The following is a 24,331-nucleotide window of genomic DNA, read 5'->3' as shown; positions in this document are numbered from 1 at the left end:
TTAAAATGTTAAAATCTGAGATAAGATGTAAGGGGCTCATTAATAATTAATAAAAATTCAAATCAAAATGTATTAAAGACTTGAACACAAAAGCTAAAACCATAAAACTCCTAGAAGAAAACATAGGAGTAAGCTCCTTGACATTGGTCTTTGCAGTGATTTTTTGGATTTGACACTAAAAGCAAATGCAACAAAAGCAAAAATAGACAAGTGGGGCTACATCAAACTAAAAAGCTTCTGCACTGCAAAGGAAACTGTCAACAGAATGAAAAGGCAACCTGTGGAATGGGAGAAACTATTTGAAAACCACACATCTGATAAGGGGTTAATATCCAAAATATATAAGCCAACTTGCATTAGGGATCTTTCCTGGTCAGAGCCTTCTCCTTTCTGCCAGAATTTTATCCCTTTTCCCTAGGATGCAGTTTATCAGTCCACAAAAGTGAGTCAGGGAGATCCCCAGTATCAAACCTCCAGAAGGATTTGCTAGGGAAGTTTGAGATCTACAAGGGCAGATGTTTTAGAACATCCAGTATCATTCTTCCAAGTGATCTTATTTAGAAGAATATAGTGAATGCTTAAGGAAAGTGTTCAAACTCAGTTTATATGCTGCCATAAGTAAAAATGTGGACTTAGGCTTACAAAAATGTCCAGCAACAAATATATCACCAATAGAAAAAATAAAATACCATTGGGGAAATCATTCTTAATATTCTAATGGCCAAAGACAATAGCAAGCAATTCTTTACCAGAGTGCAGGTAGCTCTGTTCTAGAATGTGCTTAACATTTTCTAAAAGCTAAGCAATGAGTGCCACAGTACTACGGAGTCCTGTGATCCAGCATCGCTGTGTTTCTCAAAGGGTGGTCTGAGCATTCCTTGCATCAAAATCAGCTAAAGTACCTGTTAAAAATGCATTTTCCTGGGGCTGGCCCCGTGGCCGAGTGGTTAAGTTCGCGCGCTTCGCTGCAGGCGGCCCAGTGTTTCGACGGTTCGAATCCTGGGCGCGGACATGGCACTGCTCGTCAGACCACGCTGAGGCAGCGTCCCACATGCCACAACTAGAGGAACCCACAACGAAGAATACACAACTATGTACCGGGGGGCTTTGGGGAGAAAAAGGAAAAAATAAAGTCTTTAAAAAAAAATGCATTTTCCTAGGTTATTCCTAGTTTTCAGTCCAAATGTAGTGAATCAGAATTTCTGGGGATGGTACTCAGGAGTCTGCTTCCTTTAAACAACCCCTCTGATCACTCCCACCACAACCACTGCCCCCCAGTAATTGTTGCATGCACTGAGAATTGGAAAGTCACTGTTGTAAGGTTAAGCATGGATCGTGAAAATCATGATTTCTGCACTGCAGACTCAGAAATCAGTAGCTTTGTCACATTCCAGACAGCTCTAATGCTACATGATGACATTTTCCAACAGGTAATGTCATGACTCAGCCACGTTTGACCTTTTGTGTTTGTTTTTAAGAAACACTTGCTGGAGTTTAAATAACCCAGAAATTTTAGTGCTATTTTTTTTCAAGGAGTTGTAACATGGATTTCATGTGTCTTACCATGAATGGGGTGAATATTAGCAGCCTTCATGTTACTGCCTAACAAAGGGGGAACCCAGATGTGTCAGAAACTCTGTTGTTTAAATGTCAAACCCAGCAGTTTAGTCTAGACCCGCCAGTTCATGTGGCAGCTGCCGGGGTGGTTGGATTAACTGGAGGTGGAGCAGAGCAGGGCAGGAATGGAGGTACAGGGAGGAAGAATTGGGGGGATTTCCATCAACTGGAATGTTGTGTAGAGCACGGGACCCTTATCTTCAGAAAACAGGTGTGAGAAAACAGACTTATCACAGTCTAAAAGGTCAAGAACAAGGAGAAACGATGCAATGACAACTAAGGGCTCAATATCGGTTGCTTGGACCAAAATCTTTGGAGCCATTCTTTATTCTTCTGTCTCCCCCTCCAACAACCAGTTCCTCAGGAAATTCTTCTGCCTCTGCCTTTAATATTTATCTGACCACTTCACCTCCACCATCACCCCCTGGTCCGAACCACTACCTCTTGTTGTAGTTTGGGAATTGCTTCCTGACAGGTGTCCTTGTGTCCTTAGTGCCCCCACAATCCACTCTCCACACAGCAGCAGAGCTGTCATTTTAAATCTTAAGTCAGGCTATGTCACTCTTCTGCTCAAAGTCCTACATCTGTAGTGCAGTTCACTCCGAGTAAAAGCCAGTCTGCCTCTTCTGCCCTTGGTCACCCTGACCCCATCTCCGACTCCTCGGCCTCTTGCTCCTTTCTCTCCGACCACTCAGGCCTCCTTTACAGGCTCTGGAATACACCTTCTGCCTGGAATGCTCTTCCCCTAGACATGTGCTTAGCTAACTGCATCCCCTCCTGCCAGCCTTGCTCTAATGTCTCTTTCTCAAAGATGTGATCGCTGTATTTAAAATCGCAACCCACCTCTCCCACACACACTCCCAGACCCCTTCCTCTGCTTTTCTTTTCTTCATAGCACTTTTTGACTTATACCATACTATGCCATTTAGTAGTTTATTAAACTTCTTGTTAATTTTCTGTTTCCCCATCCCCTTGATGAGAATGCCAGCTGCAAGAAAGCAGGCACCTTTATCTGTTTTGCTCTCTACTAAATCCTAAGCACCCAGTGTATCTCAGTATGTGTCTGGTACATAGTATGTGATTAATAAACATTTATTGAGTAAATTAATTAAGTACTTATTCACAAGGTGAACCCTGACAAAGTGTATGGCGAAATATAGGAATAATTACAAAGGGTTAAATAGAGAAAAATAGCTAGAATAAGAACCAGATCTAAGATAGGTAAAAGTAACTTGGTGGGCCAGGAAATCTGAGTGGGCCTGGAACCAAGAAACTCATTATGACAAAGTTTTATTTGCAGGTGATAAGTAGTTTTGAGATTGCAGTTCAAGGCTGCCCACAAATCATGCTTTTGACCTTTGCCTCAGTGTTCCGGGTTGTATTTTGTTTTTTAACTCCAAGACATTAGAAGGAAAAGACGTAAAACTCCTCCAAGCCTTTTGGCAAAGTTCATCTTCTGTCCATGCAATGATCAGGAAATGAGACTCTATACTTAGAATTATATAAATGATGAATTTGAGAAAAGAATGGAAAATTTCAGGAAAAACAGAAAATCTCATACTGGGGATGCTTATCTCTATTTGCTTCTAAATAAGCTGTGGTCAGACAGTAATAGGGGCAGCAACCTGCTATGAAGAAACTTGAGTGAGTACAAGGTTAGCATAGGTTTTTTTTCCAGAAGAAAAACAGGAAAAAGTTGATAAAATATGCTGGTGAATATGTTTTACACACTGGATTACACTTAAGTCATTATTCATAAATTCTTTCTTTCTTCAGTACCCCATCAATTTAGTATTATGGACTGAATTGTGTTCCCCCAAAATTCGTATGTTGAAGCCCTAACCCTCAGTGTGACTTTTTTTGGAGATAGGGTCTTGTGTAATTAAGGTGAAGTGAGGTCACAAGGGTGGGGCCCTAATCCAATAGGAGTAGTATCTTTATAAGCAGAGGAGGGAACCAGGGATGCATGCACACAGGGAAAAGGCCAAGTGAGGATACAGTGAGAAGACAGCCAGAGAGATCTCAGAGGAACCAAACCTACTGGCACCTTGATCTTGGACTTCCAGCATCTAGAACTGTGAGAAAATACATTTTGGTTGTTCGAGCCACCTAGTCGGTGATATTTTGTTATGGCAGCCCCAGCAGACTAATACACTTTGTCATCAAAATAATTATATTTGGAGGAAGGTTCTCTGTCATTATATTCTGGAAAACATACAAGTTCAAAACTGCTTATTTTAATTTATAATATCTATTAATGCTATTTTCCTAGTTGGGGACATTACAAATGGGAATTTGAGTCAATAATGTTGTGTTGGAAGATTTCAGTGTAAGTTTTACGTAGACTAATTCTACAACAAGTCCTGTTTTTTAAAAAAAGGAAAAAAAAATCAACCCCATATTTGAAGTGTTGTAACAGATGGTACCTCTCTGGAGTAGGAGAATGATGTCCTCATCAAGCTGTGGATACAGTTTGTGAAATTTAAATCCTAACAATGATTGGCATTGTTATGAAGATGCATATTTTGAAAATCCCACATATTTTTAAATGTTCTTGAATGAATCAGGGTCAGCAGAGAAGTTATCTGACATATGTTTGTTCCTATAAATGCTTAAAAGGATGGCATAGTTCTATTTTACTCGAGTCAAGACATGAGGACAGTTATTTTCTAGCCAATACGGCATTGTGAGCATAGGCATATGGACCCCTGTCTCTAATTCCCTAAATGACCAGTGGAATATCCAAATAGGGAAACCTGCATCAGTTCTGGAAACAAGGAGAAAGCCCATCCACAGGCTAGACCCTTAGAAAAGTTTCTGTTTGCGAAGGTGGTATGATATAAGAAGGAAGGAAAGGAGGCACTGAGATTGAGTAGAATTTCTGAGAGAAGTAGGAAGGGGACCTGACAGGATTCTCCCTGGCACACCGGCTCAGCAAAGTGAGGGCTGAAGGGCCATCTGGTGCCCTCCTAACTCTGCCGACCGGCAGCGTTCAGACAGCAGGCCAGCTTCAGTGTAGGCTGAGTCCCTTAGAGAGAGGAGATGGCTCTCTGGGAAGTCTGTCCATATCAATTACAACACTGTTAGTGTTCATGTGCTGGTTCCTTCCCCACCATCAATCTCCTCAACACCCATATTGAGGAAGTTAAAACTAGAAGATATAGTTGAGGAGAAGAGAAAGAGGAATTACTCTCTCCTAGATTTAATGTGGACCTAAATATCCTTTTTTGAATCCTTTTAAATATCTGAATTTATGAATCCTTTTAAATATCTGAATTTATGAAGTATATCCAGCATAACTTCCGCTTGCCTGTAAACAAAAATAGAGCAAAGCTAGACCTCCTATGACACTAAAAGAATAAACAAACAGAAAAATCAAGAGGCCTATGTAAAAATACCACCATTCCAATCACAAAGAACATTCAAACAGCTTAGCCCTAAAATAGCCTAGTGTAAGAAAAAAACATTAAAACGAAGTTTATGACCTGAGTTAGATATTTTGATTTGTGACCACGACACAATTCAAGAAGCTATCTGAGCAACAAGCACAAGCAAGCATCAAGAGGAAGGAAGCAAGCTGTGATCAAGCAGGATGGCCTGGGGATGAAAATCGTGGCTATCAGTTCATGAACTGCATGGAAGCAATGATGACCCCACTGGATACTGAAGATATTATGATGTAGAAAATGAACTCAAAGACTATCATGCATACTTCCTAAAATAAACTGTATAGTGTGTTGGGTTAAAAGAATAAAAGATTAATCAAAAACAATAGCTCACTAATGAGTTAATCATAGCCAGAAAGGTCTGGCAGTGAACTTTGAAGTACATTAAATGCCAAGAGATAAATCTCAATCATTGTTTTAAATATGGTTACAAAATTGATGAAAGAATAAGTGTATTATCTTGAAAACAATACCCGATATTATTTAAAAGAACATGATAGATTTTATATCCCCATTAAATATACTAGCTTGAGAAAGACAAGAGAAAAGAAATTTCTGTCAATAAAGTTTAGTGCAAGAACATCTTCAAAAAGCTTTAAGCAATCACTGATACACATAGAATTTGATTAATTTTTAGAATAAAGTTTTCTTTATTTGTTTAACTTCAATTTTGGGGAGTGAATTTATAGAACCTTTAGCTGACATGTAAGTGGGTGTTGAGTAAACCATCAATAGAACTTTCTTAGAATTAGAACTACTTTGGTTAAATATCCCTTAAATGCTACCAGACATTTGTGATAATTGAGGAAAAAAAACAAATTAAAAGTCATGATTGCCGTTGCCATTGATTGTATAGCACCCTTTGGCATATAGTTCCTAACACAATAGCAGGACGTTGCACAGAGTAGGCATTTAATGTTTACTTTAACTGACTGAACAACAAAATAAGAAAAGAAAAGAAAGCCATTTGTAAATGATTTTATTTTTACATCTTTGGAATCTCTTTTGTTATCAGGCACCATTGTACTTAATAATAACGTATGATCAGTTCCCAAACAGAAATTAGGATTTAAATCTGGGAGAATTTCCTTGTAATTGTGAGTTAGCAATCAAATAAGCTTGTTTAACAACAACAAAAATACTATTTCAAGAAAAAGGTAGATTTTCAGGTAAGACAATCGAAAATGAATAGAATATCAGGAGATTTTGAGTGCCTAAAATGCTCAGCTGTTTTGCTAAGTGGATGAATGAATTATTAAACTTATTGCATTTTCTCAACCTTTGAACCCTAATATATCTTTTGAATGAGTACGGAAAAGGCATATCATTTTACAAACAGATCTGAAGTAGGCTCAGTGTGAGAGCTCTGATTTAAACTATTTTGAGAATCCAAATGTATATTTTCATGATAAAAAGAGTTAAACACATGAATACACGTAGTATATTTTTAGGCATTAGAACAAAAATTATTTAGTTTAAAAAATCAATATTAAAAATGGGTGAAAATCTAAATTATTTCTCATTAAAATACTGAGGATTTATTTTCCAGATGATTATCTCTCACAGTTCCTGTTGGCATCCCCCACGACAATAACCAAATCGACTTTTAAAATTTATTATGTGTTCTAGTCAAGCCACCCTTTGCATTATAGACTTCTTGGAGTTGGGGTAAGAAATGGGGGAAGAATTGGCTTCTAATTGTCATATCATAGTAGCATAGCAGAGTGGATAAGAGTGTGGTCTCTAAAGTCAAATCACAACTGCCACTAATTAATTATGTGGCCTTGGGCAAGTTACTTAATCTCTCTGTGCCTGAGTTTCCTTGTCTTTAAATTTAAGCTTACAGTTGTACCTACTTCATGAGATTGCTGTGAAGATTAAAATAATTTATTTAATAAATTCAATATAAATATTTCCTATTGTTATTTTCAGTGTAAGTGCGGAACATCTCACATTAATAATAATTTAATTGACAGCCAGTTTTTGATATCTGGTAGAATGAAAATTTAGTTTCTTTTCCCAACTGGAACACAAAAGTCACAATAATTTTCACTGATAGACCACCAGGGTTGATGTTGGACGATCTTAATAGTCTCATTATATTATTATGTTAATGTGATACACTTTAATAACCCCCATTAATTGTATTTTAATCCATTATGATTTATTCCAAATGTATTTGCAGATGTGTGTGTATCTATGCATTTCTGTAGACATTACATATTATTGAAGTCCCCTCACATATCCTCTGAGATCACATGGAATAGTAGTTCAAGTGGCACACTGAAGATTATGGAGCCAAACTGCCTGGATGTGAATCCAAAATCTACAATGTCCTCGCTATGTGACTTTGGGAAAGTTACTCGACTTCTCCATACTTAGTATCCCCATATGAGGATAATTGTCCCCCCCTCAAATTGGGATAATTGAAATACCTACCCCATGGAGTTTTGTGAGAATTAAATGAATTAATATTTGTTAAGTACTTGGAATACCATAACATTGCCTGCACATGGTAAATACCAATAAACATTTGTTAGTAAGTAAGTCACATCTGCTCCATCCACAAGTGGAATTCTTGTTCTATGTTCAACTGTCCTTGCTTTTCTTCCTTTTCTTTCTATATTTGACTTGTCCTTGCTCTTCAGCCAAAGACCATCAGGAACACATCTGTATTGAACAGTTGGGTTTATTACAGGGAGGGAGAACACCCAGCAGGGGCAACTGTGAGCATCCCAGTCAGAGTGTCAAGAAGGACTTGTTGTAGGATTTGAGCATCAGTTAGGTGTTCTTTTAGGAGGGTTCTAATAAGCGGGCTCTGCCCTGGATTGAATGCTATAAGGAAGCAAGGATAATTCTGTGACCAAGTATCTTAATAAACTTTATTTATTAAGATAAATAAGAGGAAAGACTAAAGGGAGACTAAACCTAGAATTGGTAAAGAAGCAGAACTCAATCATATTTTCTGGAAGAAGGGATAATATTTGATAATTTGTGTGGTTCTCACAGTGACCTTATTTTTACTTAGACAAATTATGAAGTAGTCTTATTTTTTGTTTCACTCTATCATTGTATAGAATGACATTGTCTGATTTGATGCTCTGTGAAACTGTATACGCCAGCAGGAGAAAACCATGGCACAGCTCAGAGTGCCAGGCCAGCTACTAAAAACACCCAGGCCTAGCTGAAAGTATCAGGCCCGGACAATAGTGGCCACTTTCCCAGACTTACGTGTTTATCTCCAAACATGATGATATTGCTAGATTTTTAAAACTTTATATAGGTAGTATACTTCAGTATATATATATTCTTCTTTGACTTACTTTCTTCACTCTGATATATTTGTGGGTTTCATCATTTTGATGATGATTTCTACCTTTCTATAGCATTACATATTATTGATATCCGTAATTTAATAGCCATTCCTTTTTTGTTGGACCCCGAGTTATTTCTAGATATTTGCAGTTATAAACAATGTTTCAATGACAGTTCTTGTAAATATCTCCTGAGGTAAATATCTGATAGTTTTTCCAGGCTATATACCTAGGAGTATGTGTGTCTTCAACCATGCTAGAAAATTCCAAGTTTTTCCCAAAATGGTCAAAATAACTTACTTAGATTTGCACCAGCCATGCTTAACACTTCTGGCTGCTTCCCATCTTCTCCAGTGCATGGTATTGCCAAACTTTTAAATTTTTGAAAAACTAGGGGATTTAAAATGTCATTTTAGATTTTATCTTTTTATTCAGTATGATCATCTCTGGCTTTCAGTGGTTTAATATTTTGCATTCATTTCTTCCATCTTGTTTTTTTCTCTTTGTTCCTCTTTTTCTGTTTCTTTGATTCTCCTTTCTTCCCTTCCTTTGAATTTATTGCAACATTTTTGTTATTATTACATTGTTTTCCTTGGTTCAGAAGTTATACATCCTTTTCCTATTTATATAAAGAGATTACCTTAAAATGTTAAGGTCCAGACCCAAAGGAACAGTCTATAATTAATATATTTACTTCCTAAGCGTTTTAGACTATTTTAGCTCTAATTATCCTTCATCAAGTTACATATTTATGTGTCTTCTATTTTAGTTCTATCTTGTTCTTTATGACTCTCTATTCGTTTTCTGTTGCTACCATAACACATCACCACAGACTGGACACCTTGTCTCACAGTTCTGTAAGTCAGAGATCTGACCTGGGTCTGGCCAGGCGGGAGTCACGGGGTCAGCAGAGCCGCATTCTTTCAGGAGGCTCGAGGGGAGGACCTGCTTCCCTGCTCATCTGTATTGTTGGCAGAATTCAGTTCCTTGCATCTGGTGGACTGAGATCTTCATTTCCTTGCTGCTTGTCAGCTGGGGTCTGTTCTCAACTTCTAGGGTCCACCCACATTCCTTGGCCTTTCTTACTTACCTGCTTCCTCTAAAGCCAGCAGTGGCAAATTAAGTACCTCTCATGCTTTGAATCTCTCCTCCTCCTCTTTCTGCCTCATCTTCCTGACCCAGCTGGGAAAGGTTCTCTGCTTTTAAGGACTCATGTGATCAGATTGGGCCCACCTAGATAATCCAGGGTAATTTCTCCATCTCAAGATTTGAACCCTGAATCACATCTGCAAAGTCCTTTTTGCCACGTAAGATATTCACAAATTCCAAGGTTAAGGCCTGAAATCTTTGGGGGACCATTATTCTGCCCACCACACCCTCCTATTTAGTCATAATTATGCTTTCACAGTCCATGTTTGCTTTTACTTGCATTTAATATTTTCTTTGAACACCATTCCATCTGGCATCTGAGACCCTGCTTTTTTGGTCCACTTTCCTTTTTATGAGAAATAAATTCTTTAGAAATTCCTTATTGATGGTCTATTACAGTTAAACTCTAATTTTCTGTGCGGAAATGCTTTCCTTTGCCCCTGATAATTAAAGACCTCTGGATATGCAATTCTAGTTCCCCCTCCAGGCCATTAAAACTGAAAGTTCTGAGACCTAAGATCAGTGGTGTCCCAAGAAAGAGGCCAGCTTTAGGACTCTAGTACCATACCAGAGTCATGCTGTGAATCTTGGAGTCCTTTGAGGATTTTCCTTTCTTGTGATCCCAGTTATAAAATTCAAAGGTTTTGTTTAAAAAATAACATATGGGCTTCTGCTTCCAGGAAGATAGAGGGGATGTGATTTTCCCTAATTCCCTTGCTACATTAAAAAAAAAATCCTGGACTTTATATAGTAAACAAACCATAGGACAACTCTGAAATCTGGAGAGAAGAAGGCAGACAAGCTAGAGATCTCAAGAACCAAGAAACAACCAGGTGATGAGTTCCTTGGTTTTCTTCTTGCCTCCCATATCTCAGACTTGGAGCAAAAGAAACCAGCAATCCAGAAACGCCTGTGGGTGCAGATAAAACAAAAACCCTAACAAATGCCTGTCAGGCGATGTTATAATTTGCCTCTAATGCAATATAAAAATTAAAATCTATTCTGTATTTAGAAAAAAATAAACTTGTAAGAGGAAAAAATACACAGAGTGGTAAGTGGATTAAAAAATATGATCCAACTATACGTGTTCTACAAGAAACCCACTTCAAATATAACAATATACCCAGATTGGAAGTAAAGAATAGAGAACAATATATCATGAAAATATTATTCAAAGGAAAGCAGGAGTGGCTATATTAATATCAGATAAATTAGACATCACAGCAAAGGAAACTGCCAGAAACAGAGAAGGACATTATATAATAATAAAAGGGTTAGTTCACCAAGAAGACAAAGAAATCCTGAATCTGTAGCAGTAAGCAACATGCTGCAAAATATATGAACAAAAACGGGTAGAACTGAAAGGAGAAATAGACAAATGCACAATTAACGTCAGAGACAACGACACCCTACTCCCAACACTGGATAGAAGAACTAGGCAGAAGATAAGCAAGGATATAGATCTCAACACCACCATCAGCAACAGACTCCAAAAGACATTTATAGAACACTCCATCCAACAGCAACAGAATACACCTTCTTCTCAAGTATCCGTATACCAAGATGGACCATACCCTGATCCATAAAACAAACCCCAACAAATTCAAAAAAATTTAAATCATACGAAGTGTGTTCTTTGAGCACAATAGAATCACGATAACAGTAAAGTCTCCTACCTCTAAATAATCCATGTGTGAAAGAGGAATTCTCAAGGAAAATCAAAATACTTTTAACTGAATGAAAGTAAAAATGCAACATATGGAAATCTGTGAGACACAGTTAAAGCAGTGCTGAGATAGAAGTTGATAACACTAAATGCTTACATGAGAAAAGAGGATAAGACACAAATCAATCATCTCACCTCCCACTTCAAGAACCAAGAAAAAAGATAACAAAATAAGCTGAAAGCCAGCAGAAGGAAGGAAATAATAAAAATAAGAACAGATATCAATGAAATTGAAAACAGAAAAGCTTTGGAGAGTATCTGTGAAACAAAGAGCTGGTTCTTTGAACAGACTATTAAAATTGAAACCTCTAGGAACACTGATAAAAAAAGGGAAAAGAGACAGATCAACGACATCGGGAATAAAACAGGGGAAGGGAAGCCGTAAACAACTGTACACATATCAGTTTGATAACTTAGACTAAATGGAAGGACTTAAAAAGAAAAAAACACACAACATACTACAACTTGTCCAATGTGAAATAGATCATTTCTATCCAGAAAATAGAAGAGAGAAAAAAGACACAGGCAGTACAAGAAAAAGAAAATGACAGACCAAAATCCTTCAAAAATATAGATACAAAAATCCTTAACAAAATACTAACAAATAGAATTCAGCAATACATAAAAAGAACTGAAGACTAAGATGAAGTGTGGTTTATTAAGTGATGCAAAACTGGTTCAGTATTGGAAAATCAATATAATTCACCAAACTAACAGGCTAAAGAAGAAAAATCACGTGATAGTATCAATCCATGGAGAATAAGCATTTGACAAAATTCAACACCTATTCCTAATAAAAACTCTCAGAAAGGTAAGAATAGAGAGAAACATCCTCAACTTGATAAAGAGCATTTACAAAAGCCTACAGCTAACATTATCTTTAATGGTGAGAGACTAAATTCTTTCCCCCTAAGATTAGCGATGAAGTGGCTGCAGGCAATCCTTGACTTGTAGCTGCATCACTCCAGTCTTTCTCTCCGTCATTGCTGGGCCTCCTTCTCTATATGTCTTCACATGGCCTTCTTACAAGGACACCAGTCACTGGATGTAGGGCTCAATCTAAACCAGTAGGACCTCATCAACGAGTTACATTTGCAATGACCCTATTTCCTAAAAAGGTCATATTCTGAGGTTCCTTTAGATATAAATTTGGGGGGGACACTATTCAACCCAGTACATGTACCCTGACTGTATCAATGTCAGTATTCTGGTTGTGATATTCTACTATAGTTTTGTAAAATCTTACTATTGACGGAGTCTGTAAAAGATAGATAGGATCTCTGTGAAGTTATAATTTCATGTGAATCTACAATTATCTCAGACTGAAACATTTTATTTAAAAAATAATACCTTAGCTGTTCTTAGGGGTTATACAGTGGGTGTATTTGCAGACTACCTCATTGACCACATTGTTGGAAATAATAATCTTAAGTTCACTTCTTACAGTGAATTACTTTCTGTTTGTAATGCTCCAAACATACAAATATAAAAATATTTCAGACCTAAGAAAATACACCAGTCTCATTTGTTTTTGGTTTGTTTTGTTAAGTCCAGAAGAGTTCAGACATTCTTTTGTGACCTTGTAAAGCATACAAAGTAAATATGATCGAGTACCCTTTAAATCATAGGAGAACAATAAAATGTCTCCTTTATTTTCAAGAGTTCAACAATACGATTTTTTCTTTTTAATCTAATGTATATTTCTTTGGAATTTGTACCTGATGAATAATTTGTTAAGCTGTAAAATTATACAAGAATAATGACTGAGTCATTCTAGATAATTCATATCTCAACATTTGAGAATACAGGATCAGTAGTAAACACTACATTATATAATAGAGAACTACAGGAATTATATCTCATAAATTAAATTGGAACTCAGTAAGGTCTCCTGGGTCTGTCCTTCACTACACTCATTGAATCGCACTTATTCCAGATAACCCTCGGGCAATTGCAAAAATTTAATTGACTTTGAGCTTTTGAGGACCTCAGCCCCAGTATCTGTGATTTATATTTATCAATATATACTCTATTTATAAGAAAACCTATTGCAAAAATCACCAACGGAATACATTCATTCACAAACAAATAAATACTTTCCTCCTGTGTTTCTTTGATTAATGACAGAACTTTATATATATGTATACATATATATTATATATGCATCCATAAAATAGAGGTTATTTTTCAAGAACTATATTATCTCAGAGTTGACTTGGTTAGTAGCAGCTGAGATCTTAAGAGTATTTTTCTTGAAGCAATACTTCCTTGAGCCTTTATGCATCACATTTCTCTTAATAACTCAGGAAGATTTTTATGATTGATTATTCTTTTTGATTCGTTCAAAATACACCAAAAACTAAAATTAAGCTTACAAAGAAAATGGCCAGGAATTAGAAACACAATGTTTTAACCTGTTTCCTTGATAAAACCTTGTTTTCCTCCTGAAGTTTTCAACTTTATGTGTAAAATAAATTTCTTCAGGCTCTAACGGTCCTCACAATTGCATGCCCAGTAGACTTCCCTTTATAGCAACCATGATTTCCAAACCAATACAATAACACTAAGGTTTATAGTTACTTTTAGTTAGTTGAAAGAAAGAAGTGAAGACTTTTCAGGTGATTATACACACAACCACTAATTTAAATGATAGTCTGAAAGATTCCACAAGTGAAAGAATTACAGTCATGCACCGCATAATGACATTTCGGGCAACAGCAGACTGCATATACAATAGCCCCAGAAGATTATAATGGAGTTAAAAAATTCCTATCACCTAGTGATGTCATAGCCATCATAATGTTGTAGTGCAACGCATTACTCACGTGTTTGTGGTGATGCTGGTGTAAATAAACCTGCGCTGCCAGTTGTATAAAATTACAGCACATACAATTATGTACATAGTACTTCACAATGAGAATAATCAACTATGTTACTGGTTTATGTATTTACTATACTGTACTTTTTATCATTATTTTAGAGGGTGCTCTTTCTAATTATAAAAAAAATGTTTACTGTAAAACAGCATGCCATGTTATGCCGGCAGCATCCTCCTACATTCCGTGTTTACTGTATCTCTTGATTGCATCATTTTCTCTTGTGCTTGATTTAATCTCATGTTGTTTTGTTCATCATGACCTCTAAGTGTGTAAAATCTTCTGCTGATGTTGCCAGTAAGAAGCCATGTTGAGTGATTGACCTGGAAATAAAATTGAAAGTGATTAAGGCCTACAAAGGTGGAAAATCAGTCATGGTTATTGCTCACCAGACAGGCATGTTCCATTCCACCATAGCTATGATCTTGAAGAACAAGGACAAAGTGATGGAAGCTGTTAAAGGATCTGCTTCGTAGAAGGCAATGAGACTAACAAAAATTCAAAAAGGGCCTATATCAGACATGGAGAAACTTCTAATGAGCTGATTGTAGACCAGACACAGAGCATATCCCTCTCTGGACCATGATGATCACAGTCAAAACAAAATTTTGTTTGCAATGTTGAAAGAAAAGACTGGACCCAACTACGATGTTGAATTTACTCCTGGCTCTGGGTGGTTTAAACGACTCAAGAATTGTTATTCATCACATACTGTTAAAGTGTAATGAATGAGTGAGTCTGCAAGTGCTGATGTGAAGGCAGCTGAAGAAATTTTGGAAACTCTAAATAAGCTGATTGTGGAGGAAAATTACTTGCTAGAGCAAATATTCAATATGAATGAAACCTCCCTATTCTGGAAACGGACGCCTGAAAGGACTTTCATCCATAAGGAGGCCAAGTCAATGCCAGGTTTTAAGGCTTTCAAGGACAGGATAATAGTTTTGCTTGGGGAAGTGTTGCAGGTTACTAAGTGCAACCCTTTGTGATCTGGCACAGTGAGAACCCCAGGGCCTTCAAGCATATCAATAAGCACACACTGCCAGTGTATACAGGAGCAATAAGAAGTTATTGGTGACTCAGCTCCTCTTTTAAGATGCCCAACTAAATTGCTATGCCAGCAAAATGGAGAAGTATTATTTGGAGAGTAACATACCTTTCAAGTTTTTGCTTATTGTTGATAATGTTCCTGGACATCTTCCTTTTATTGATAATCTTCATTCCAATATCAAAATGGTGTTTCTACCTCCAAATACCACCTCTTTGATCCAACTAATGGATCATGGAGTTATATCATCTTTTAAGGCCTACTGCCTGAGGAGAACCTTTGCCCAGGATGTTGCTACAACTGAGGAAGACACTGACGCAAGTCTCGATGGATTACAACATCTATTACAGCATCAAGAACCTTAATTGGGCTTGGGGTGATGTCACCAAGGAGTATATGAATGGCATATGGGGTGTCTGGAAGAAGACACTCAAGAGGTTCATCAGTGATTGCAAAGGATCTGCCAAGGATAAGAAGGTTGCAAAAATCAACAAGCCTGCAGTTGAGATGGCAAACAACTTTAACCTGGGTGTGGATGAGGGTGACATTGAGGAGCTCCTAGAGGTGGTTCCTGAGAAAATGACTAAGGAGGGGTTGTTGGAACTGGAACAGGAACACGTAGCTGAAGAGCAGGCGAGAGAAAAGGAAACTCCAGGAGAAGAAAAAGAAGAGCCCCTAAGAAAATTCACAATGAAGGGTTTAGCAGATGCTTTTGCAGACCTCAACAAGCTCGTTAAGTTGGAAAACAGACTCCCAAAGCAAAAGGTTTTCATTAATAGAGAGGAATGTTCGTGGTGCATTATCTACTTACAAGAAAATCTATGATGAAGAAAAAGAAACAAACCAAGCAAACCACCACGGACATACTTCTGAAAAGAGTGACCCCCTCCTCAGAAAGAGCTTCAGGCAGGTCCTTCAGGAAGTATTCCAGAAGAAGACATTGTTATTATAGGAGATGGCAGCTCCGCGTGTGTTAGTGCCCCTGAAGACCTTCCAGAAGAACAAGATCTGGAGGTGGAAGATAGTGATATTGATAATGCTGACCCTGTGTAGGCCTAGACAAATGTGTATGTTTGTGTCTTCATTTTTAACAAAAATTTTAAAAAGCAAAACAAAAAAATGAGAAATTTCACAGATAGAAAATAGCTTATAGAATAAGGGTATAAAGAAAGAAATTATTTTTGTACAATTGTACACTGTGTGTTTTAAGCAAAGTATTATCACAAAATAGTCAAAAGTTAAAAAAATTTAAGAGTTTGGGGGCCAGCCCAGTGGCATAGTGGTTAAGTTTGCCTGCTCCACTTCGGTGGCCCAGGGTTTTCAGATTCAGATCCTGGGTGTGGACCTATGCACTGCTCATCAAGCCATGCTGTGATGGTGTCCCACATGCAAAGTGGAAGAAGGTTGGCAAGAGATGTTAGTTCCGGGCCAATCATTCTTACCAAAACAAGAAAAAGAAATTAAGCATTTATAAAGTAAAAAAGTTACAGTAAACTGAGGTAGATTTGTTATTGAAGAAATAAAAAATTTTTAACAATTTTTGTTGTTATTGATGGTTTTTTTTTTTTTTTTTTGCTAAGGAAGATTAGGCCTGAACTAACATCTCTTGCCAACCTTTCTCCTTTTTTGCCTGAGGAATATTAGCCTGGAGCTAACATCTGTGCTAACCTTCCTCCACTTTATATGTGGGCTGCCATCATAGCATGGCTGACAAGTGGTGTAGGTCTGTGCCTGGGATCCAAACCCACGAACCCAGGCCACCAAAGTGGAGTGCACTGAACTTAAACGTTATGCCATAGGGCTGGCCCTGAAAAATATTTTTTTATAAATTTAGTGTAGCCTACGTGTACAGTATTTATAGAGTCTATAGCAGTGTATAGTGATGTCCTAGGCCTCCACATTCACTCATCACTCACTGACTAATGCAGAGCACCTCCCAGTCCTGCAAGCTCCATTCATGGTAAGTGACCTATACAGGTGTACCATGTTTTAGCTTTTATACTGTATTTTTACTGTAACTTTTCTATTTTAAGATACACAAATACTTACCATTGTGTTACAGTTGACCACGGTATTCAGTACAGCAACATGCTGTCCGGGTTTGTAGCCTGGGAGCAATAGGCTATATGATATAGCCTAAGTGTGTAGTAGGCTATACTATCTAGGTTTGTGAGTACACTCACTCTACGACATTCACACGACAAAATCGCCTAAGGAAGCATTTCTCAGAACGTATCCTCATCATGAAGCAACACATGGCTGTACTTACATTAATCTGCAGTAATGTGAGTTGTTCTACATACTATAGATTCGAATTCATCAAGGTTCTCCAAAGAAGCAACCAACATGATACATGTAAATATGTCAGAGGAGATTTATTATAGGAATTGGCTCACATGATTATGGAGTTGGGGCCACTGGTGTAATTTCTGGTTTCCCAGAGTCAGGAGCTCCGATGTCCAAGGGTAGGAGGAGATATATGTTCCAGTCAAGAACAGTGAGAGAGAATTTGCCTTTCCTCCATTTTTTAGTTTTATTTGGACTCTCAATGGATTGACGGACGCCCCACCCACATTGGTGAGGGCTATCTTCTTTACTCAGGCTACTGAGTCAAATGATAATCTCTTCCAGAAACATCCTCACAGGCACACTCAGAAATAATGTTTTATCAGCTGTCTTGGCATTCCTTAGCCCAGTCAAGTTGACACATAAAATTAACTGTCACAAGACTCTTATGCCTATAAGGGTATTAAAAACAATTTATTTTTATGTAAAATATATATCATTGGTGTCAGTTTATTTCTATATTCAGAGAAATGAAGCATTTATTTCTGTATTTTCTATCATTAGTGTGCCAAGTACTTTCACTGTTGGAAAGCAATAAAATTAATCATTTTTGGCTTTGGCTGATGTTATGATGCATGTTTGTAACAATCCTGATAAACTTGAGTGAGAAAGCTCACAATGCTTCATACTAGGGAAAGTAGGGGTGCCCAGTCATTTACTTCCACTGCAATGTGTGTGTGTGTTGCCCTGCCGGGGCTGGACGGGGGAGGGGGGGGTTGGAGGAAGCGGAGGGGGGAGGGGGAGGCCAAGGGTAGTGGGAGGGAAGGGAGATAATTATAAGCACTCCTGGGAGGAAAAAGAAAAAATAATCTGTAGAATACTTTTTGGAACTGAAAACCTAGCAGTAAGAAGAGGGAATATATAGCCTTTAGGTAGCATGAATGATTCAGTGTGTTTGTATGTGCAGAAATTTGAGGGAGGCACAAGTGCCTACAGACTGCCTTAGTGTTTAAACTACAAGCAGATAGATTTAGTACTTTTATTTAAAGGTTAGGATAATGTAGCTTAAAATATTTTAATTTCTGTCTGAGCTTCTAGATGTAATCCCATGCAATTGGAATTTGATAGCCCGTTCACATGAAGAGAATGAGAATTGTCTAAGACCTCTGTTATTTCAGTCCTTTGTATTACAGGAATGGACATTTCAAATTATCAGAGGGAAACAGGAACTAGCTACTGTTAAAGGAAATATGTGTCTAAGACATTTACTTAAAATTTTTGCAACAAAAGTAACTATAGCTGTATGTTATATAATATACAGATTAACTTGATTTTTTTCTGCTGTGTATATAGCTTCAAATATCTTTCTCACTTAGTCATTTTTAACCAGCACCATGGACACACCTTGATATTAACTGTCAAATGTATGTGCTGGACAAAACAGCCAAATGGCAGACATCAAAGTAGAAAAGAAGAGAAGCAAGGGCAAGTAATATTTATCCCAAGGTTCACTGGTCAACTTACAAACAGACATGGATAATTATAAGTTGGTCGTAGCAATTCTGAGATTTGGATCACTTACGCAGATAATATATTCTGTAAAAGTTCTGGAAAGTATCTGGTGAGTCATACAGCTGGAGGTAGAAATTGCTGCCTCTTTTGGTTGGATGAGCTCTTCCTTCATCATATTCACCAGGTCCCTCTCTGTGGACCAAAAGGGAAGGGAGACTGGCTCTGCCAGAAGCCACTCAGCGGAGATTTTGTCCCTATTTATTAAAGCTGTCATCCCTCTCCTACTGTGTTCAGTCCTCTAAAGTAGATGTCACTTTCTTAGAATCTAAGTATAGAATTTTAGAGATAAAATGAACCTTAACTGGCTAGGAAAGTTAGACTCTGCATTATTAATTGCATGGCTAATTTGTGGTGAAGCTGATGATGAAACCATTGCAGCATGTCTTGTCCAGTTTCCTTGACTACACTACATTGCTGCTTTCCCCCCACTCCTTCTCCTTTTATTCTCAGGATGTAGCTGAGAAGCATTGGAATAATGTCTTGGTGGCACTTCTTTAAGCATTTTCCTTCTTCATACACACAGAAAAATCATATTGTTGACCATAACCATTCCTTTTCATTTAATTCTCAAGGGATCTCTGTATTTTTCTCTGAACAGCCTCAAAACCAGTGGACTCAAAATTGTGCACTGGCCCTGTCCCTAATACTACACAGCTGTGCCACATTCCCTGTCCTATTGAATGTGAGGTTTCACCTTGGTCAGCTTGGGGACCTTGTACTTATGAAAACTGTAATGACCAGCAAGGCAAAAAAGGTATGTAATGTCAACATGATATGCTTGAAACTCCTGTCAATTAAGTGAAACCATGAATGATTTAAAAATGATGCTCTGTGTTCCTTGTGATTATTTGTTTGTAATGTTTTCCAGAATGGCTAAAGAGCATTGATTGCAAAAGATGACTAAACCTACTCTGGTGATGGTAGCAGAAGATGAGACTTGAAGAACATAGGCAAGATGCTTGCTAATTGAGACAGCAAAGGGAGAACTTCTGAAGCAGTTCACTGCTGTGGTTAATATGAGCTGTGGTGTCAGACTGACCTGAATTGGATGACCTGTCATGTCCCTCACTGTTTAGATAAATTAATTCACTTATCTACATCTTTGTCCTCTTATCTGTAAAGAGATTTAATAATATCTGCCACCTAAGTTTTCTCTAAAGATTCAATGAGATAATAAAGATATAGCACTTGATTCAGTGCCTGACCCGTAGCTAGTGCCCAATAAACAAAACTCCTTGTTACTTTGAAGGTAAAAGAAACAAGAAGAAAATGAAAAACTCTATCGCTTTTTTGATGCAAATAATATATCTAAGAGGAATAGAATAAATGCAATGGTTTACCTCGTGGTGGGCATGGTCGTGTAATTTTCACGTGGTCTAGTAGCTGAAAACACTTTCCTATTTTGTTTCAGAGGACGGTCATTGGTGATTCTAATATGTTCACATAGTAATAAACAGACATTAATTTTGTTATACATCATCAGAAGGGCAACATTTAGGTGCTATTAAAGCACAGAGCAGGACTTTGAACATTCCTCTTTAGAGCCCAGATGGTTTATACCCCTAATTCAAATTTCCAGGGAGTTTGAAATCAACCAAGGCTCAAGAGTCGGTTTCTCTGGTAGCATCCAACTTCTCAGAGGTTTCTTTTCAAATTTAACCATGTGATAGTGTTGAAGAATTCAAAATAATACCATTTGTGTCTGGTCATGAATATTTTTGAATAGCTTAAGATTTCATTGTTTCTTTGAGTATTTTATAACTACAGACTTTCCAAATCAGGCAAAATCAATCTCTCTTTCTCTCTCTCTCTCTCTCCAGCCCTATGAGGAAATGAGAGATATATGGTATTTCTTGCCTTATTTTTATTATGGTAAATGTACACCAAAAGTCCCTCTCTGATCATTCTGTTCATTCATTTATTTGTTTAATGAATTATTAGTGAGCTCACATTACGCTAGAGTTTGGGGATGCATCAGTGATTAAAGCAGATATGCCTTCTACCCTCTACCCTCATCCAGCTTTGACTCGAGGTTTCATTCAGCCTTCTGAAATATTCAATCTATGATAGTAACAATAAATATTTTCCTTCCCCAATAATCCAGGTTTCAAACTGAGGAAGCGCCGCATTACCAGTGAGCCCACTGGAGGCTCTGGGGGCACTGGGAACTGCCCTCACTTACTGGAAGCCATTCCCTGTGAAGAGCCATCCTGCTATGACTGGAAAGCAGTGAGGCTTGGAGACTGTGAACCAGATAATGGAAAAGAGTGTGGTCCGGGCACTCAGGTTCAAGAGGTTGTGTGCATCAACAGTGACGGTGAGACAGATAGATCTATCTTGCTTTTATGAATGTCTGTTTAACCCTGGAGATATGTTTTGCCTTATGCCAAAATCTCATGTCTTCTCTCATCATAAGTGGTTCCATTTACAAACACAGAAATAGCTGCTGCTTCTTTCCTTCCCTTCCTGCTTGCCTCCCTCCCTCCTTTCTTTCTTTTTCCTTCCCTCTCCTCCCTTTCCTTCTCTTTCTTTCTTCTTCCTCCCTTCCTTCCTTCCTTCCTTCCTTGCTTCCTTCCTTCCTCTCTCTCTCTCTCTCTCTTTTTCTAATGGTGGCAAAGGAGAGGTTCTTTGAACAATCACAGGGTATTTTTAAATTTGAAAATGGGTAACATAGAATAAGAAGTAAATCATCAAAGCAATGATGTATCAAATTGAAGAATGTAAAAATAAGGAAAAGTAACATTTTTCTAAGTGGTATTTTTTATTTGCCATAGAAGATGATATGTAAATAAAAACAGGTTGTAAGGATTGGTTGACTTGACTCCAGAAGCCTTTGTTTCCCACCCTGATATTGTGTCTGAGTGATATAATTTAACTTACGGACACCCAAGCCGTTAGGCATCTCACAGCCTAGAGTTCTCTAATCAACCTTTTGAGCTTTGGGGGTCTCCCCTCTAGGAATGTCATAGAGCCACTAGGATGGTGATTTTCCACAAGGTTCTTTTCCTGAACCTTGGATTACCACAGGATTACCTTGGACTTTTACTACTGATTTTTGTTCGATAAAATATCGTGTCTTGTTGTTAACCCTGATGTAAGATTTCTACATTCTTTCCTCGAGTGCTGCTACTATTTTGGGGAGCTCTCTTTACTCTTCAGCAATCCCTGAGTCACACTTAGGAAACATAGAATTCCCCCAGACATAGTTTAAAACCTCTGGCTAAGATCATCTCTAAGGTTCCTTCCAACTCTCGAATCCTATGACTCTGCACATCAGAGCAGCATGAACACCAAGCCCCAGGGTCCCATGGTTTCACAGTTTCTGCCGTTTACAGTGTATGCAGAAACAGTCTGGCGCCCCCTCAGGGGCCCTGAGACATGTGGTAACCGTCATCATTCCTTCCATCCTATTTTCTTCCAGCAAGCAGAACTGTTTCTTCCTAGGACTCGGTCAGTGTTCGCTAGAGAAAGATACTCTTTGCAGTGAGAGACTGACAGAAGCTGCTAGTACTGAGGAAGTAGCCTTTCCACTTTCAAACATACAAGACCCTGTCATCTTTGTCCAGGGTCCAAGGAAGTCATACAGGACAGCGTTGTTTCAAATCCGAACCGCACTTGAGGCTGGAAGGTGAAGAAGGGGATTATTGCTCCAGATATTGTAGGATGAATTTTATGTTTTCTGCTTTTTTCTCTGTAGCTATAGTTAGCTATGATACATCTCTTCAGCTTTTACTCACTTCTGCTCTGAAGGGAAAGAAAAGAAGGCATTTGACATCTAGGAAAAAGAAAGCAAAAGAAACGCATTCTGTTGTGCTCATACACGCACTTCAAATCCTGATTTGTATTGATGGCACTCTATATTAGCTCTGAGCTGCTGTAAAAGTAGTAAGGGTCAAATTTATTTTAGCGTCATTGGTAACTCTCTTCTGATACTGCTTCTTGATTTTTTTTCCTCAATTCAAGTAATTTTCTTATTCTCCTGTAGACGTAGGGAGGAACTGGGATCCCACATATTGTAAAAGGTGTATTTGTGTGAGCTAAGATGAAAAAAACACCAAGATGAAAGGTTAATTGTGCATGGAGCTTCCACCTAAATATTATCGAATGAAAACTCGTACCTCACTTATTGCAGTGATCTTCCTGGATGTTTGTGCAAATTGAGTATATTTTAAATATATTAGAGGAGCTGGCTACTTAAAAAATATCAGTGGTTAATTTTAATTGTGTCTGGTAAAAATATTTTGTAAAACAAATAATCACCTCCTAAATTGTCTTCTGGAACACCAAAGAACAATCAGAATGAGTTAGATATGTCTAGATATAATGAAGAGTAATTATGTTATAACCTAAAAGGCAAATTGATAACTCGCAGTGTACATAAGCTGGTTTTACTTTGTCTACCTCACAGACAGAATGAATTAAAAAAGGTGAGAAGTGTGCTATTGATATTCAATTTGTTATTATTGTCCTTTATCAGGACATTTCTTCCATCATTAAATTTTACTTCCTAACATTAATTAGTTGTAGTGCAACTCAATATTTTAACTGGCTCAAACTACAGGAGTGCATAAAATCAAGAAAATTCTTTATTATTATAAATATAAGTAATAAATATAAATGTAAATAGTCCTTTATTATTATAAATCCCAATTACTGACGCGTAATTGTGCTGATAGAATCTGAGCCAAAGCTGGAGACCAGTAAATACTCCGCCAGTATTATCATGTGGTCACCTGGTAAGTGTTTAGCAGCTGCACCAAATGTTGTTTTGTAATTAAATCGAGCCCAGGGAATTAAAGTTGATTAGTGGTACACACTCTACCTCTAGGCCTGGCTGCGGCTGTAGATTTTGTTTTATAATTAAGTTAAAGCTCGACTAGGGAAATGAAGAATTAGAGCCCGTGAATGTAGCAAATAATAAAAAGACTTTTTTCCCTCCCATAATCCTCACAAATTTCGCAACTTTGTTGATGACCTCAAAGCATTTAAATCTCTGTTTTTTTCCCCGATATGTTCTTTGTCTAGGCTTCCAGAGGTCGTTAGGATTTACTGCTGCTGGTAGTATTCATCTTTTCTGCCTTCCGAGGCGCAGGACTGGGGAAGGGTTATGAGGGCGCCCAGCAGGAGTTTTATGTAGATTCCCTGACACACAGAGGAGTGTAACAGAAATCCTAGATGAAGGAGAACTCAGGAGATAATTAGACTCTCCAGAAAGAGAGAAACATTTTACGTGTAATAGAAAAAAATATTACTTATAATTTAAAGATAGTCAAAGAAGCAATTCCAGACCTCTGAGCACA

The 24,331-nt window shown here is 37.7% G+C and overlaps 1 protein-coding gene across 4 annotated transcripts in view; it reads left to right on the top strand.

Moving 5' to 3' along the window:
• Positions 1 to 24,331, top strand: part of THSD7A (thrombospondin type 1 domain containing 7A) — a 402,469-nt gene that overhangs the window by 233,010 nt on the left and 145,128 nt on the right. For 3 of the 4 annotated variants that reach the window (XM_046670673.1, XM_046670672.1, XM_046670675.1), the window contains exons 5-6: positions 19,630 to 19,785; positions 21,136 to 21,348. In XM_046670673.1, the coding sequence (XP_046526629.1) occupies positions 19,630 to 19,785; positions 21,136 to 21,348 (369 nt within the window). The remainder of the gene's footprint in view (positions 1 to 19,629; positions 19,786 to 21,135; positions 21,349 to 24,331) is intronic. The other variant, XM_046670674.1, reaches the window with a different exon arrangement.

The sequence above is a fragment of the Equus quagga genome, chromosome 8, assembly GCF_021613505.1.
Source record: "Equus quagga isolate Etosha38 chromosome 8, UCLA_HA_Equagga_1.0, whole genome shotgun sequence".
NCBI lineage: Eukaryota > Metazoa > Chordata > Mammalia > Perissodactyla > Equidae > Equus > Equus quagga.
This window is presented reverse-complemented; position numbering and strand designations above follow the sequence as displayed.